At 45.5% G+C, this 17015-nt stretch overlaps 1 protein-coding gene across 1 annotated transcript in view; it reads right to left on the minus strand.

Moving 5' to 3' along the window:
• The window catches only part of LOC126482206 (uncharacterized), a 37653-nt gene extending 21832 nt beyond the window's left edge, over positions 1–15821 (minus strand). Inside the window, exons 1-2 of the mRNA XM_050106185.1 lie at positions 15796–15821; positions 10272–10304 (exon numbers count right to left, since the gene is read on the minus strand). Of these exons, the coding sequence (XP_049962142.1) occupies positions 10272–10304; positions 15796–15821 (59 nt within the window). The remainder of the gene's footprint in view (positions 1–10271; positions 10305–15795) is intronic.
• Between the last annotated feature and the right edge of the window lie 1194 nt (positions 15822–17015).

Here is a 17015-nt window from a genome sequence, read left to right on the forward strand (position 1 = left end):
CACAACATTCACAATTTCACTCACCAACCGCAAAGTGACAGACACCTAAAAGTCGTGATAAAAGGTTTACCTGAAACTGTTACGGAATCAGAAGTAGAAAAAGACCTTCGATACCTCAAGTTCAATCCACATAATGTTCACCAGTACAAGAAAAGAGCCAACAACACAAAACAATTACGACCTATGGATGTCTTCTGTGTCACACTCGACAGGAAAAATGGTTCAAATGGATCTGAGCACTATGGGACTTAACATCTATGGTCATCAGTCCCCTAGAACTTAGAACTACTTAAACCTAACTAAGCTAAGGACATCACACAACACCCAGCCATCACGAGGCAGAGAAAATCCCTGACCCCGCCGGGAATCGAACCCGGGAACCCGGGCGTGAGGAGCGAGAACGCTACCGCACGACCACGAGATGCGGGCACTCGACAGGAAACCAGGAAACGATGCCATATACCACGGCCGCTACATCCTAGACACAAAGGTGACAATAGAATCATACCACAATAAAGACGGTCCACCACAGTGTAGAAAATGTCAGGGGTTTTTCCATACCGCAAACTACTGCTCTATGCCGAACCGCCGCGTCCGCTGCGCCGCCGCCCATAGAGCAAAAGAATCCAGCCTACCAAAGAATGCAACACCACACTGTGTCAACTGCAAACAAGATGGCCACCCGCGTCCTTTCGCGGCTGTGAAGAATTCCAGAAAGCAATACGCATCTACCACGCCCAACGACCAAAGACCACCACTCCAACAGAAGCAACAATCCTACCAAGTATGAAGAACACACCAATGCCAACTCCAGCTGAAGCCAGCCGCAGAGGACGCAAAACATGGGCAAATCTTCAAACCAATCAGGAATCATCTTCAACTAACCAGACACAAAAACCACAAAGTTCAACCTCGAACCAAACAACTGGACCTGCTTCCTTCCTCGACTTTCTCAACCACATCAAAAACTTCTGGCAGAACACTCAGTGGACGAACATCATATCCATCATCACTACCACATTTCAACAATTTATGACAGCCCCAGATCTACTATCAAAAATAATGACAATTGTCGGTGGAGTTATGAAATTTTTCGGTACTGACAATGGAAATTAGACCAACCAGAAATCACAACCTACGTTTTTGTAGCTTCAATGCCTGGGGAATATACAACAAAAAAGACCTTTCTTAAAGGAATTCGTAGAAGATAACAAAATCGACATACTCTTCGTTACTGAAACGCACTTACGTCCGACACAATCCTTCAAACTCCGGAACATGGTTTGTCACCGAACCGACCAAATCAACCGACAGGGAGGCGGAACGGCCATTTTCATTCGTTCACACATCCGACACAATCCAGAAATTACTCGACCAATGACATCGTTAGAAGCTACAATAGTAACAACAGAAACAGCACAAGGCAAAATAACCATGGTGGCCGCATATCTTAACCCCAGAGCAGTATTTGAAGATAATGACTTGTTACAAATATTTGACAACAACAACCGAATCTTACTTGCCGGCGACCTAAATGCAAAAAACACTACGTGGGATGACCGACGGAATAATGCATGCGGGAATATATTATACAATTTACAAGGACGACTAAATGCTGCAATTTCCGCTCCTGAAGATGTCACCCACATTCCATTCAACCATCGCCATCAACCGGACGTCCTCGACATATTCATCACCAAGAACCTCGATCCCGACCTGCACCTCCGAACCCTTCAAGATCTCAACTCCGGTGATTTACCTGTATTTGGCCATATCGGAAACGCAATAGAACCGCCTCACCCACCTCACCCACGACATGAAACCACAGTGAACTGGGAGCAATACCAGAGATGACTAAACAATAACATTCGCCCCACACTGGACCTAACATCAACTCAAAAAATAGAAGCCATACCCACTTTAACAGACAAAATCAAAACGGCCTGCTAGAAAGCATCCACAATAACTATATTTCCGGGTACTAACCTCCACACTCTTCCACCGCTTATACAAGATCTTAAATATCTCAAAAATGCCGCTAGACGCCAATGGCTCCAAACACGAAACCCAGAAGACAGAAGACAATAAAACCGACTTAAAAAACAAATACATCACCGCGTGCAAGAATGGACTAGCCGAAGTCTGGGAAGACCGAATGAGTGCCCAGCAACTTCGGAACAAAGACGACTGGAAACTCATTAAAAACCTTCGACGTACAAAAACGGATAAATGGGCCCCACTCCACAACAACGACCTCATCTTCGACGCTTTCAAAAAAATGGCTCTGAGCACTATGGGACTCAACTGCTGAGGTCATTAGTCCCCTAGAACTTAGAACTAGTTAAACCTAACTAACCTAAGGACATCACAAACATCCATGCCCGAGGCAGGATTCGAACCTGCGACCGTAGCGGTCTTGCGGTTCCAGACTGCAGCGCCTTTAACCGCACGGCCACTTCGGCCGGCTCGACGCTTTCAGCCAGGCGGAACTGTTCGCAGCTACCTACGAACAACAAAACACAATAGAACCTCAAGAACACCAACAGCAAGACATATTCCAATATCAACAACACGTGACAGCTACAGCCCAGAATATACGACAGACACCACCTCGCGACCGACCAGAACTAACCGCTCCTGCGGAAGTCAAAACAATCATCAACCGACTTGGCGCAAACTCCGCTCCTGGACTGGACCTGATCACCAACTCCAGAACCTGCCAAGGAAGCCCATAGTCCTACTGACCAGAATTATTAACGCCTGTTGAATCAACCATTATTTTCCGCAAGCATGGAAAATTTCCAAAATTGTACCTATTTCTAAGCCTGGAAAGGATCTGAAAAAACCACAAAACTATAGACCAATTAGCCTGCTTCCAACCATGTCAAAGCTTGAACGCATCCCGCCTCCAAAATTCGACAACCATTACTAGACGGCAACATCATCCGACAAGAACAGTTCGCCTTCCAAGAGACCCTGTCAGCAGAACTCCAGGTACTGCGTATAACAGAATGTATCACTCACAATGTGAATATTTCCAAATACACAGCCGCAGTTTTTCTAGACGTGGAAAAAGCGTACGATAAAGTCTGGTAAGACAACCTTGTCACTAAAATCCGAGATCATACCGACATACCTAACTGCTGTATTAGAATTATTGACAGCTTCTTACAAGACCGGAGATGCTTCGTATAAATAGATGGTAAACGCTCAGAACACAAAGTACTGCAAGAAGGAATTCCACAAGGTTCGGTACTCTCGCCAACCCTTTTTACTGTGTATGTTAATGACATCCCGACCACAGAAACTTCGGCAATTGCGCAATTTGCAGACGCCACAGCACTTCTGGCAACGCACAGACGACTCTCAACTACAATAGACAGGCTACAAAAACAAGTTGACTGCACGGAAAAGCGGGCCAAACTCAACAGGATAAAAATCAACCCAGAAAAGACAGTCGCCATCATACTCACACACCGCCGACCACAACTTCACGACCAGATCGAATTGAACGGCACGCAACTCCCATGGACCACATCATTCGCGCGTCTTTATGATGAAGAGGAGATGAAATAATTAGGAGAGCACAAAGACCCAGTCCACGAGCTAAGAAATCTCCGACCTGGCCGGAAATCTAACTTGGGACCCCTCGATCCAGAGGCATCGATGCTATCCAGAGACTACGAGCTGTGGACAGAAATTGTATGAAACACTGAAAAACTAGTTTTTGTTGCCCCTGGAAGTCGTTAGATAGGCAGACTGCAGCTGTGACCAGGTGATCATTTCAGATGTTTAGTAATACAGATCCGACCCACACTCTGTATGCGAATGGAAGGGTAAGACTGCGTAATAAATCGTACAGTGGAAAGTATCTTTTGCCACGCGCTTCACAGTGTTTTGCATAGTACGGATGTAGATACGGGGGTTGAACAGAAATATGGAAACACAGAGAGCAATGCATGCTTGAATACAAAAGCAAATTCTAGCCGAGTTAGCACGTTGCACTATTGTACTCGACCACGAACGGCAACCGTGCAGTGCCCTCGATATGCTGGAAGTGCCAATCGTGGTGAGAACAGTGTTCTGTGCAGTTGCGAGGACTCTATGTCGGAACTCAGTGAATGCGAACTCGGACATACTGTTGGCGCTCGTATAGTAGGTGCCTTTGTAACCAAGGTAGCCAATGTGTTGGGTGTTTCAAGAGACACCGCATCGAAGATTTATTCGGTGTACAGTGAAAGCAGTAAAACATTGTCCGCTAAGTCACGAAGTGAACAAAAGTGTGTGTTGAGAGATCGTCACAAACGGTCATTGAAGAGGACCGTGACGAATATAAGAGAACGACAGCAAGTCACTCCACAACACTATCACTACCAAGACAAAACGAAGCGAGCTCCATAAGCTAGGAACTGCAGGGCGAGATGGAACGCCAAAACCACACATCAGCCACGTAACAGGAAAATGGCCGAGGGGTTCTAGGCGCTTCAGTGTGGAACCGCGCGACCGCTGCGGTCGCAGGTTCGAATCCTGCCTCGGGCATGGATGTGTGTGATGTCCTTAGGTTAGTTAGGTTTAATTAGTTTTAAGTTCTAAGGGACTGATGACAGAAGTTAAGTCCCATAGTGGTAAGATCCATTTGAACCATTTGAACAGATGAACGTGATGCCAAAGCCGTAAAACCTGGACTATCTACATTTACTTCTACGTGACTACTCTACTATTCACAATAAATAGCCTGTCAGAAGGTTCAATGAACCACCTTCAAGCTGTCTCTCTACCGTTCCACTCACGAACGGCACACAAGATAAACGAGCACTTAAATTTTTCTGTGCGGGCCCTGATTTCTCTTATTTTATCGCGATGATCATTTCTCCCTATGTAGGTGGGTGCCAACATAATGTTTTCGCAATCGGAGAAGAAAACTTGTGATTGAAATTTCATGAGAAGATCCCGTCCCAACGATAAACGCCTTTTTTTTAATGATTGCCACTCCAGTTCACGTATCATGTCTGTGACACTATCTCCCCTATTTCGCGATACTACTAAAGGAGCTGCCCTTCTTTGTACGTTTTTGATGTCATCCATCACTCCCACCTTATGCGGATCCCACACTGCACAGCAATACTCCAGAATAGCGCGGACAAGCGTGGTGTAAGCAGTCTCTTTAGTAGACCTGTTGCTCCTTCTAAGTGTTCTGCCAATGAATCACAGTCTTTGGTTTGCTCTAACCACAATATTATCTATGTGAGCGTTCCAATTAAGTTATTTGTAATTGTAATCCCTAAGTATATAGTTGAATTTACAGCCTTCAGATTTATGTGACTTATCGCGTAATCGAAATTTAGCTGATTTCTTTTAGTAGTCACGTGAATAACTTCACACTTTTCCTTATTCAGGGTCAATTCCCACTTTTCGCACCATACAGATATCTAAATCATTTTGCAAGTCGTCTTGATCATCTGATGACTTTACAAGACGGTAAATGACAGCATCATCTGCAAACAATCTAAGACGGCTACTCAGATTGTCTCCTATGTCGTTAATATAGATCGAAGGAACAATAGAGTGCCTATAATAGTTCCTTGGGGAACGCCGGATATTACTTCTGTTTTACTCGATGACTTTCCGTCTATTACTACGAACTGTGACCTTTCTGACAGGAAATCACGAATCCAGTCGCACAACTGAGGCGATACTCCGTAGGCACGCAGTTTGGTTAGAAGACGCTTGTGAGGAACGGCGTCGAAAGCCTTCAGTAAATCTAAAAATATGGAATCAATTTGACATCCCTTGTCGATAGCACTTATTACTTCAGGAGTATAAGGAGGTAGTTGTGTTTTACGAGAACTATATTTTCTGAAACCATGTGTCAATAAATCGTTTTCTTCGAGGTACTTCATAATGTTCGAATACAGTATATGTTCAAAAACCCTACGACAAATCGACGTTAGTGATATACTCCTACTTCGCTTTTTGGGTATTGGTGTGACTTGAGCAATTTTCCAGTCTTTAGGTACGGATCTTTCTGTGAGCGAGTGGTTGTATATAACTGCTAAATATGGAGCTATTTTATCAGCATACTCTGAGAGGAACCTGACTGGTATACAACCTGGACCAGAGGCTTTGCATTTATTAAGTGATTTCAGCTGCTTCGTTACTCCGAGGATATCTACTTCTATGTTTCTCATCTTGATAATTGTTCTTGATTGGACATCAGAAATATTTACTTCGTCTTCTTTGGTGAAGGAGTTTCGAAAAACGGTGTTTGATAACTCTGCTTTAGTGGGACTGTCATCAGTGACTTCACCGTTGTTATAGCGCAGTGAAGGTATTGATTGCGTCTTGCCACTGGTGCGCTTTATGTATGACCAGAGTCTCTTTTGGATTTCTGCCAGATTTCCAGACAGAATTTCATTGTGGAAACTATTAAAAGCATCTCGCATTGAAGTTCGCGCCATATTTCGAACTTCTGTAAAACTTTGCCAATCCTGGGGATTTTGCGTTCTTTTAAATTTGGCATGCTTTTCTCGTTGCTTCAGCAACAACGAACTGACACGTTTTGTGTTCCAAGGGGGATCAGTACCATCACTTATTAATATATGTGGTATATATCTCTCAATTGCTGTCGATACTATCTCTTTGAAAACATCCCACAACTTTTCTACACTTACATGATCAGACCGGAAGGAGTGAAGACTGTCTCTTAAAAAGGTGTTAAGAGCATTTTTATCAGCTTTTTTAAGTAGATATACTTTGCGTTTCTTTTTGATGGTTGTAGGTGTTACGGTATTCAGCCTAGCAGCAATTGCCGTGTGGTCGCTAATCCGTGTATTCGTCACAATACCCACTATTTGCGAAGGATTATTTGTTGCTAACAGGTCAAGTATGCTTTCGCTAACATTTACGCTTCGTGTGGGCTCATGAACTAATTGTTCAAAATAATTTTTGAGAAAGCATTCAGTACAATTTCGGATGACGTTTTATGCCTGCCGCCGGCTTTAAACGTATAATTTTTCCAGCATATCGAGGGTAGACTGAAGTCACCACCGACTATTGTTGTATGAGCGGGGTACTTATTTGAAATGAGACTCAGGTTTTCTTTGAAGAACTGTTCAGCAACTATATTTTCTGAGTCAGGGGTCGAGAAAACGATCCAATTAATAGTTTGGTCAGATTGTCAGGTATAACCTCTACCCATACTATTTCACACGACCTATCTACTTCAATTTCGCTACAAGGCAAACTACCTCTGACGGCAATACATACTCCACCACCAAATGTATTTACCCTATCCCTTCTGAACACTGACTATAAGCAATTGAAGAAATTCATTTTGCCGGATGAGACTTGTTTCACACTGTTTCCAAATTCTGGCCGAGTTTCCGTTTGCCATACGTCGTCCAAAGTCTACCATTCAGACTGCTTGCCACCAAAAGTGAAATATGGCGGTCATATGGTGAGGATTTGGGCAGGCAATCGTGATGTTAAGTGGGCGCCATGCATGCACTGTAATATCGCGTTAATGACAAGGATTTTGTGACCGGTTTGGCTGGTAAGGTCCATTTGATGGTAGAATGTTTGTTCCCCAATAGCGACGCTGTGTTCCAAGATGTTAGAACCTCTGTTCACACAGATGTGAGCAAGGTGATGAATTTTTCCTGCTCCCCTGGCCACCACATACACCAGATCTCAATATTATTGACCTTCGTGATCTATTTTGGGGAGAAGGGTTGGTCATTGCTATCCACCTTCATCATCGTTACCTGGACTTGCGACAATTTTGCAGGAGCGATGGTACAAGAGTCCCATGAATAACATACGGGGCCTGTATACAGGATGGTCCATTGATCGTGACCGGGCCAAATATCTCACGAAATAAGCGTCAAACGAAAAAACTAGAAAGAACGAAACTCGTCTAGCTTGAAGGGGGAAACCAGATGGCGCTATGGTTGGCCCGCTAGATGGCGCTGCCACAGGTCAAACATATATCAAGTGCGTTTTTTTTAATAGGAACCCCCATTTTTATTGCATATTCGTGTAGTACGTAAAGAAATATGAATGTTTTAGTTGGACAACTTTTTTCGTTTTTTGTAGATGGCGCTGTAATAGTCACAAACATATGGCTCACAATTTTAGACGAACAGTTGGTAACAGGTAGTTTTTTTTTAATTAACATACAGAACGTAGGTACGTTTGAACATTTTATTTTGGTTGTTACAATGTGATACACGTACCTTTGTGAACTTATCATTTCTGAGAACGCATGCTGTTACAGCGCGATTACCTTTAAATACGACATTAATGCAATAAATGCTGAAGATGATGTCCGTCAGCCTCAATGCATTTGCAATACGTGTAACGACATTCCTCTCAACAGCGAGTGGTTCGCCTTCCGTAATGTTCGCACGGGCATTGACAATGCGCTGACGCATGTTGTCAGGCGTTGTCGGTGGATCACGAAAGCAAATATCCTACAACTTTTCCCACAGAAAGAAATCCGGGGACGTCAGATCCGGTGAACGTGCGGGCCGTGGTACGGTGCTTCGACGACCAATCCACCTGTCATGAAATATGCTATTCAATACTGCTTCAACCGCACTCGAGCTATGTGCAGGACATCCATCATGTTGGAAGTACATCGCCATTCTGTCATGCAGTGAAACATCTTGTAGTAACATTGGTAGAACATTACGTAGGAAATCAGCATCATTGGACCATTTAGATTGCCATCGATAAAAATTATCCTTCCTCACATAATGCCGCACCATACATTAACCCGCCAAGGTCGCTGATGTTCCACTTGTCGCAGCCATCGTGGATTTTCGTCGCCCAACAATGCATATTATGCCGGTTTACGTTACCGCTGTTGGTGAATGACGCTTCGTCGCTAAACAGAACGCGTGCAAAAAATTTGTCATCGTCCCTAATTTCTCTTGTGCCCAGTAGCAGAACTGTATACGACGTTCAAAGTCGTCGCCATTAAATTCCTGGTGCATAGAAATATGGTACGGGTGGAATCGTGTTGACGTAGCGTTCTCAACACCTACGTTATTGAGATTCCCGATTCCCACCGTCTGCTACTGATGTGCGGATTAGCCGCGACAGCAGCTAAAACTCCTACTTGGGCATCATCACTTGTTGCAGGTCGTGGTTGACGTTTCACATGTGGCTGAACACTTCCTGTTTCCTTAAATAACGTAACTATTCGGCGAACGGTCCGGACACTTGGATGATGTCGTCCAGGATACCGAGCAGCATACATAGCACACGCCCGTTGGGCATTTTGATCACAATAGCCATACATCAACACGATATCGACCTTTTCCGCAATTGGCAAACGGTCCATTTTAACAGGGGTAATGTATCACGAAGCATATACCATCCGCACTGGCGGAGTGTTACGTGATACCACGTACTTATACCTTTGTGACTATTACAGCGCCATCTATCACAAAGCGAAAAAAGTTTTCAATCTGAAAATTCATATTTCTTTACGTACTACACGAATATGTAATAAAAATGGGGGTTCCTATTTTAAAAAACGGGCGCCATCTAGCAGCCCAACCATAGCGCCATCTGGTTTCCCCCTTCAAGCTAGACGAGTTTCGTTCTTTGTAGTGTTTTCGTTTGATGCATATTTCGTGAGATATTAGGCCCAGTCAATATCAATGGACCATCCTGTATATCCATTCCGAGATGACTGGAAGCTGTTTTGAATGCCAGTGGAATACACCTTTTAGTAACTGGAAATGTGTTTTGATGCTTCCATATATCTGCCCAACACCTGGAGATGTAGGAGGGTGAGTTAATAAATAAGTCGCAAACGCCAGAGTACCGCATATCGTTTTGAATTTCGCGCCTGTACGTATCTAGAAGGTGGCAGCACATGTTGCATGGCAGGTAGCCTATACACTGGCTTTTAACGCCTTGTCGATGGGGTAAGTGTTTATTTTAGAAGGGTAGTATGCTCGAAAGGTATGCTGGAAAGGCTCGTACACGTGGCTCTGATGTCTCTGTCCAAGTTTACGACTTATTTATTGACTCTCCCTCGTAGATGGCTGACGTATGGACTATAGTCATTTAAACGCTTTGGCACCAATTCATAACTTGTATTGCTCAATTTCATGAAGATAGTCATCTATCAAGATGACTCATCGGTGCAATAATCACGTTCATTGAGGGATTCCTCCTGTACCGTGCGAAATATAAAGTAGGACAGACTGTCGGAGTAAGGGGAGAGGGCCGAAGAGCTGCTGCACGTCTGAACTCACCGACAACGAGGAGGATGCACGCCCTCATGGTGTCTGCAGGGACAGTGGGCGCGCGCTGCCGCCGCTGACTTATGTCGACGGGCACGGCTCGGTTATCACACGTGCGTGACCGCCCGCTGTCGCACGGCGCCCGGCCGCTCGCTTTCGTAAGCAGCTCGGACTTTGTTTTCTTTACGTTCTCATTATCAATCCGTGTTCTGTGAGAAAACTCAAGTATCACAGGCCATCTACAGCGCGTGATGAAGGAAATCTCGAAGTCACATGGGGGAGACAGAAGATGTGTCCCTCAGGAATCAGTAGTACGGTCGCTGTTGTTTTCCTTGCGTGTACACTACCTGATCAAAAGTAACCGGGCACCCTTTTGTTATGCGGAATTGACTGTTAGATGACTGTATAAAAGGAAGCAGAGAGTGTTTCCAATATGAGATTTTCACTCTGCAGCGGAGTGTGCGCTGATATGAAACTTCCTGGCAAATTAAAACTGAGTGCCGGAACCCAGACTCGAACTCGGGACCTCAGATGGTAGAGCACTTAACCGCGAAAGTCAAAGGTCCCGAGTTCGAGTCTCGATCCAGCACACAGTTTTAATCTGCCAGGACGTTTCGAAGCAGTGAATATTGCATCGTCGGTAGAATAGCAGTAACAGCAGAATGGGTCGATCAGGTGAGCTCAACTGATGATGTGACTATGAAGTTAAAATGCAAAGAAAGAACCACAGCCGTACCAATACCATGCAGACCTCATGTACTGACAGACAGGGACCATCAAGCATTGCAGAAGACAGTGGGGAGAAAAACGACATAAATCAGCAGACAGAACCACTCGTCAGCTTCAAAACGTTGCCCGTAGTCTAATTACCGCAATGCCTGTGCGTAGGCAGTTAAAATAAATGGGGAGTACAATACTCGGCAGTTCCTCGTATGCCACACATTTCTCTAGTCAATGCGAAGCTACGCTCTAGAAGGTGTGAAGGTCGACGCTACTGGACTGTTGATGACTGAAAACAAGTGATGTGGAGTGACGGATCACGCTGTAGCCTGAGGCGATCCACTGGAAGGGTCTGGGTTTAGGGATTCCTGGAGAACGTTTTCTGCCGTCATAAGTAGTGCCAATTATGAAGTACGGAGGAGGGGGTGTTATGGTACATCTGGGAATAACTTCAGTGCTTGGGGTGTGACACCTTACTGCACTTATGAAAGCACTAAAATCAGAAGGATATGAACACATTGTACAGCACTGTGTATCATGTACAGCCGCACGGGATTAGCCGAGCGGTCTTAGGCGCTGCAGTCATGGACTGTGCGGCTGGTCCCGGCGGAGGTTCGAGTCCTCCCTCGGGCATGGGGTTGTGTGTTTGTCCTTAGGATAATTTAAGTTAAGTAGTGAATAAGCTTAGGGACTGATGACCTTAGCAGTTAAGTCCCATAAGACTTGACACGCATTTGAACATTTTTTTATCATGTACAGTAGAGTTCAGAGACCATGACTCTTTGTATCAGCGTGTCAATGCACCCTGTCATGGTTCAAATGGCTCTAAGCACAATAGGACTTAACATCTGAGGTCATCAGTCCCCTAGACTTAGTACTACGTAAACCTAGCTAACCTAAGGACATCACACACATCCATGCCCGAGGCAAGATTCGAACCTGAGACTGTAGTAGCCGCGTGGTTCCGGACTGAAGCGCCTAGAACCGCTCGACCACAGCAGCCGGCCACCCTGTCATAAAACAGCACCTGTGAGGCAGTGGTTTCTGGACTACGAGACTCTTGAAGTTGGCTGGTTTGCCCACAGACCTGACCTAAACCCAATGTAACACGTTTGGGATGAGTTAGAACGTCGTGTACCTCCTTTAGTTCGATTCATAAACGTCAGCTGTCTGCCATTCCTCCACAGGCACTCAGACTCTTCATTCAAAGTGTCTGCAGCAGGGCTCAAGCAGTCATAAATGCGACAAGGCTGGACACATCCCTTATCAGTGTCCACTAATAGGTATCCGGAGACGTTTCATGAGATAGCGTAGGTCGACCTGAGATGCTGCCGTCACCAGAAATACTTGAGTAATAACCTGGGTTTCTCGAGGCTGTGCACAGTTCGATTCAGATAGGTTGCCATCACTCTCCAGTACTACAGTGGTGTCCAAAATTAAAGGAACAAACGTAAATTTTGCTAGGTTGCTTTTATTTTCCCACAAAACAGTATAAATAGTTGATGGTAAAGTAGGAACAATGTAAAGAATACAGGACGTAAACAAATGCAACGTGCAAAATGGTAGACGAAAATGTCCGTTTTTTCCAACGTAATGGATCAGCACCCACAATCTAACAACTTGTTAATGTGCTCAGTACGGGGTGTGACAACCGCTGGCAGCAGTACAGGCCTGACCATGACGGGACATGCTCTAAATGATTTCAGCTATCTCATGTTGAGGCAGTAGCGTCCATTCTTCCTGCAGAGCTGTTCGCAAGCGTTGGAGAGTGATTGGTGGATGTTGACGTGACGCAGTTTGTCTTCCAAGTGCATCTCAGACATGCTCTATGGGATTCAAGTCGGGAGAGCAAGGCTACCACACTATGCGTGTAATATCTTCCATTTCCAAGAAAACATCAACCACCTGGGCTCTATAAGGTCGAGCATTATCGTCCATCAGTACGAAATTTGGAGCCACAGCACTTCGCAACAACCGCACCTGAGGTCCAAAGATCTCGTCACGGTACCTGACAGTGGTTAAACCTTGCCGATACACCCGTACAATTTCATAATGACGTGTTCAAGTGGTCAACACAATCACTGCCCACGCTATTAGGGATCCTCCCCGATATTAATTTCTTTCCACAATGTTTGGGTTTCGAAATCGTGTTCCACGTAACTCCAGATGGGAATCCGTCGAGAATCACTCTCCAGACCAAATCGGGGCTCATCTACGAAAATAACATCGCCCCACTTTTCGACCTTCCAGATGGCGTGTTGACGAATCCACTCTAGACGTTCCCATCTGTGAAGATGCGTCATAGGTATACATACAGCAGGCCTCCGACAATAAAGGCCACTCTCTTGAAGCCTTCTGTACACCGTCTGTCTCGATACAGCACGTTTAGTGGACGCTGTGACGTCAGATGTCAGTTGCCATGCAGCCAAATAAGGGTCCTCTCTTTCTGATGCCACATGTGGTCGGCCTTGCACTGGTCTTTGGAATAAATTTTTGGTCCCGATAACCTGTCGCCACATCCAAGAAACAACAGAGCGGTTCACATTAAACTACCGAGCCGCATCGTTTTCCGACTGTCCCGCTTCCATTTTTTCCATGGCCCCGCATCGCAGAGTGTCTGGTGGCATCTTCTCTGTGCAATACTGCACCGCCTGTGACTGTGTACACCCGGCAAACACTATCCCGTTTGATAGGTGTCCCGATATCATTGTTGGTGTGGCTATCCGTTAACCAGAATGCCATCTTCCGTTCAGAATACGATCGTACATCTGTTGAGAGTTTGTATGATTATATATTGTGAATTAGACACAGGACGGGAAAATAGCAATTTGTTCAAATGGCTCTGAGCACTATGGGACTTAACAGCTGAGGTCATCAGTCCCCTAGAACTTAGAACTACTTAAACCTAACTAACCTAAGGACATCACACACACGCCCATGCCCGAGACAGTATTCGAACCTGCGACCGTAGCGGTCGCGCGGTTTCAGATTGAAACGCCTAGAACCGCCCGGCCACAACGGCCGGCTAGCGATTTGTTGCTTTCATTTTCAACGCCGGCGTATTTCCTGGCTAGGTTACCAGAGAAATTCTTCGTGTGTAAGGCAAATGTTTCGTAAGGCTATAATGGTATACAAAAGCACGAGAGCTGCTCAAAAGGCTTTTGGTTGGTGCAAGGGTGAACAGAACTACTAAGAAAATCCTGAGATAGTAAACTGCCAGTTATGCTTAGGTGCCGCGCGGGATTGGCCGAGCGGTCTTGTGCGCTGCAGTCATGGACTGTGCGGCTGGTCCTGGCGAAGGTTCGAGTCCTCCCTCGGGCATGGGTGTGTGTGTTTGTCCTTAGGATAATTTAGGTTAAGTGTGTGTAAGCTTAGGGACTGATGACCTTAGCAGTTAAGTCCCATAAGATTTCACACACATTTGAACACTTTTTTTTCTAATGCTTAGACTTCGCTCTGATTAGCTGAAAGGCTGAAATGTTAAAGAATTTAGGGCGCTGCTCGATACTGTGGAAAGTGAGTATTGAACCACGGCCCCTCCCAAGATGCAGGGAGCGTTCTGGGCTATTGATATGATGTTTTTCGAAGATCCGAGAGATGACTGTTCCAGTCTACAGTGACCCAGAGAGTTTTCTATCATTCGCGGAGACTTTGGGTGAAAACTCAAACGGTTCAAATGGCTCTGAGCACTATGGGACTTAACATCTGAGGTCATCAGGCCCCTAGAGCTTAGAACTACTTAAACCAAACTAACGTAAGGACATCACACACATCCATGACCGAGGCAGGATTCGAACCAGCGACCGTAGCGGTCGCGCGGTACCAAACTGAAGCGCCTAGAACCGCTCGGTCAACCCGGCCGGCGGTGAAATCTCAGTTATCTTGCATCTCATGGCCGTGGAATTGCTATTGGAAGGTTATATTCTCAGAAAGTGTTGTACCGGTAGGTTGGAATAACACTAAGTGTTACGAAGATGCTTCGGGAACTCAAATGGGAGTCCCCGGAGGGAAGACGGCGTTATTTTCCGGCAAACATTAGTGAGAAAATTTAGAGAACCTGAATTTGAAGCTGACTGTCTAATGATTCTACAGTCGCCAACGTAAGTCGAGCGTAAGGACCACGAAGATAGTCCGCAGCTCGTGGTCGTGCGGTAGCGTTCTCGCTTCCCACGCCCGGGTTCCCGGGTTCGATCCCCGACGGGGTCAGGGATTTTCTCTGCCTTGTGATGACTGGGTGTTGTGTGATGTCCTTAGGTTAGTTAGGTTTAAGTAGTTCTAAGTTCTAGGGGACTTATGACCGTAGATGTTAAGTCCCATAGTGCTCAGAACCACGAAGATAAGATACGAATAATTAGGGCTCATACGGCGGCATATAGATAGTCGCTTTTCCCTCGCTCTATTTGCGAGTGTAACAGGAAAGGAAATGGCATGTAGTGTACAGGCACACTCCGCCACGCACCGTACCATGGCTCGCGGAGTATCTATGCACATCTTGATGTAGAACTGTAGGAGCACACGAAGGTGATCCGGGTTCGCCAATTAATTTTTTCGTAACTATTTGACATAGTTACTACACCGCGATCATTTTGGGTAACGTTTTATCAGTGTCAACCCAAATTAGTTTGCAGCAGAATTCACTGAAAATGTCAAAAATATTTTCTAGCGAGAAATTCTCATACAAATTTTTTAAGCCTTTCATGGAGAAAAAAGTGCTTGCGTCTAATTACCCACAGTCTCAGAAACGCGATGCTTTCGAGTAACTCTGTTTCCAAACATTCCAGTCCGGACACCTCCTGCGGGTGCAGATAAAGCACACCTGACGCCCAGCCACTTGCCGGCCATAAACGGGCAAACGCGACCGAAACTGTTGTCTGCGCTCGGGCACATATAAGTCCAGTTTTGAGGCTGAGGGGCGCAACCAGTGCGTCACAATGCGTCCCTGTACACTGCTAGTGCTTGGTGAGTTGCACTCAGAAATTAGTGCTATAGTAACCGATGGGGTAGTAAATTTCCAATCAAAACTAGCATATCTCGGCGGAATAAAATGTCTTTCTGGTATAGAAAATATACACTGTGTGATCAAAAGTATCCGGACACCCCCCAAAACATACGTTTTTCATATTAGATGCATTGTACTACCACTTACTGCCAGGTACTCCATATCAGCGACCTCAGTAATCACTAGACATTGTGAGAGAGCAGAATGGGGCGCTCCGCGGAACTCACGGACTTCGAACGTGGTCAGTTGACTGGCTCACAGCAGATAATACGTCTATAAGCGAGATTTCACACTCCTCAGCATCCCTGGGTCCACTGTTTCCGATGTGATGGTGAAGTGGAAATGTGAAGGGACACGTACAGCACAAAAGCGACAGGCCGACCTCGTCTCTTGACTGACAGAGACCGCCAACAACTGGAGAGTGTCTAATGTGTAATAGGCAGACATATATCCAGACCATCACACAGGAATTCCAAACTGTATCACGATCCACTGCAAGTACTATGGCAGTTAGGCGGGAGGTGAGAAAACTTGGATTTCATGGTCGAGTAGCAGCTCATAAGCCACACATCACACCGGTAAATGCCAAATGACGCCTCGCTTGGTCTAAGGAGCGTAAACATTGGACGATTAAACAGTAGAAAAACGTGTGGAGTGACGAGCCACGGTACACAATGTGGCGATCCGATGACAGGGTGTGGGTATGCCAGATGCCCAGCGAACGTCATCTGCCAGCCGTAAAATTCAGAGGCGGTGGTATTACAGTGCGGTCGTGTTTATCATGGAAGGGGCTTGTACCCCTGGTTATTTGCGTGGCACGATCACAGCACAGGCCTACATTGATATTTTAAGCACCTTCTTGCTTCCCAATGTTGAAGATCAATTCGGGGATGGCGATTGCATCTTTCAATATGATCGAGCACCTGTTTTATAATGCACGGCCTGTGGCGCAGTGGTTACACGACAATAACATTCCCTGTAATGGACTGGCCTGCACAAAGTACTGACGCGAATCGTATAGAACTCCTTTGGTGTGT

Source organism: Schistocerca serialis, chromosome 5, assembly GCF_023864345.2.
Source record: "Schistocerca serialis cubense isolate TAMUIC-IGC-003099 chromosome 5, iqSchSeri2.2, whole genome shotgun sequence".
NCBI classification, from domain to species: Eukaryota; Metazoa; Arthropoda; class Insecta; order Orthoptera; family Acrididae; genus Schistocerca; species Schistocerca serialis.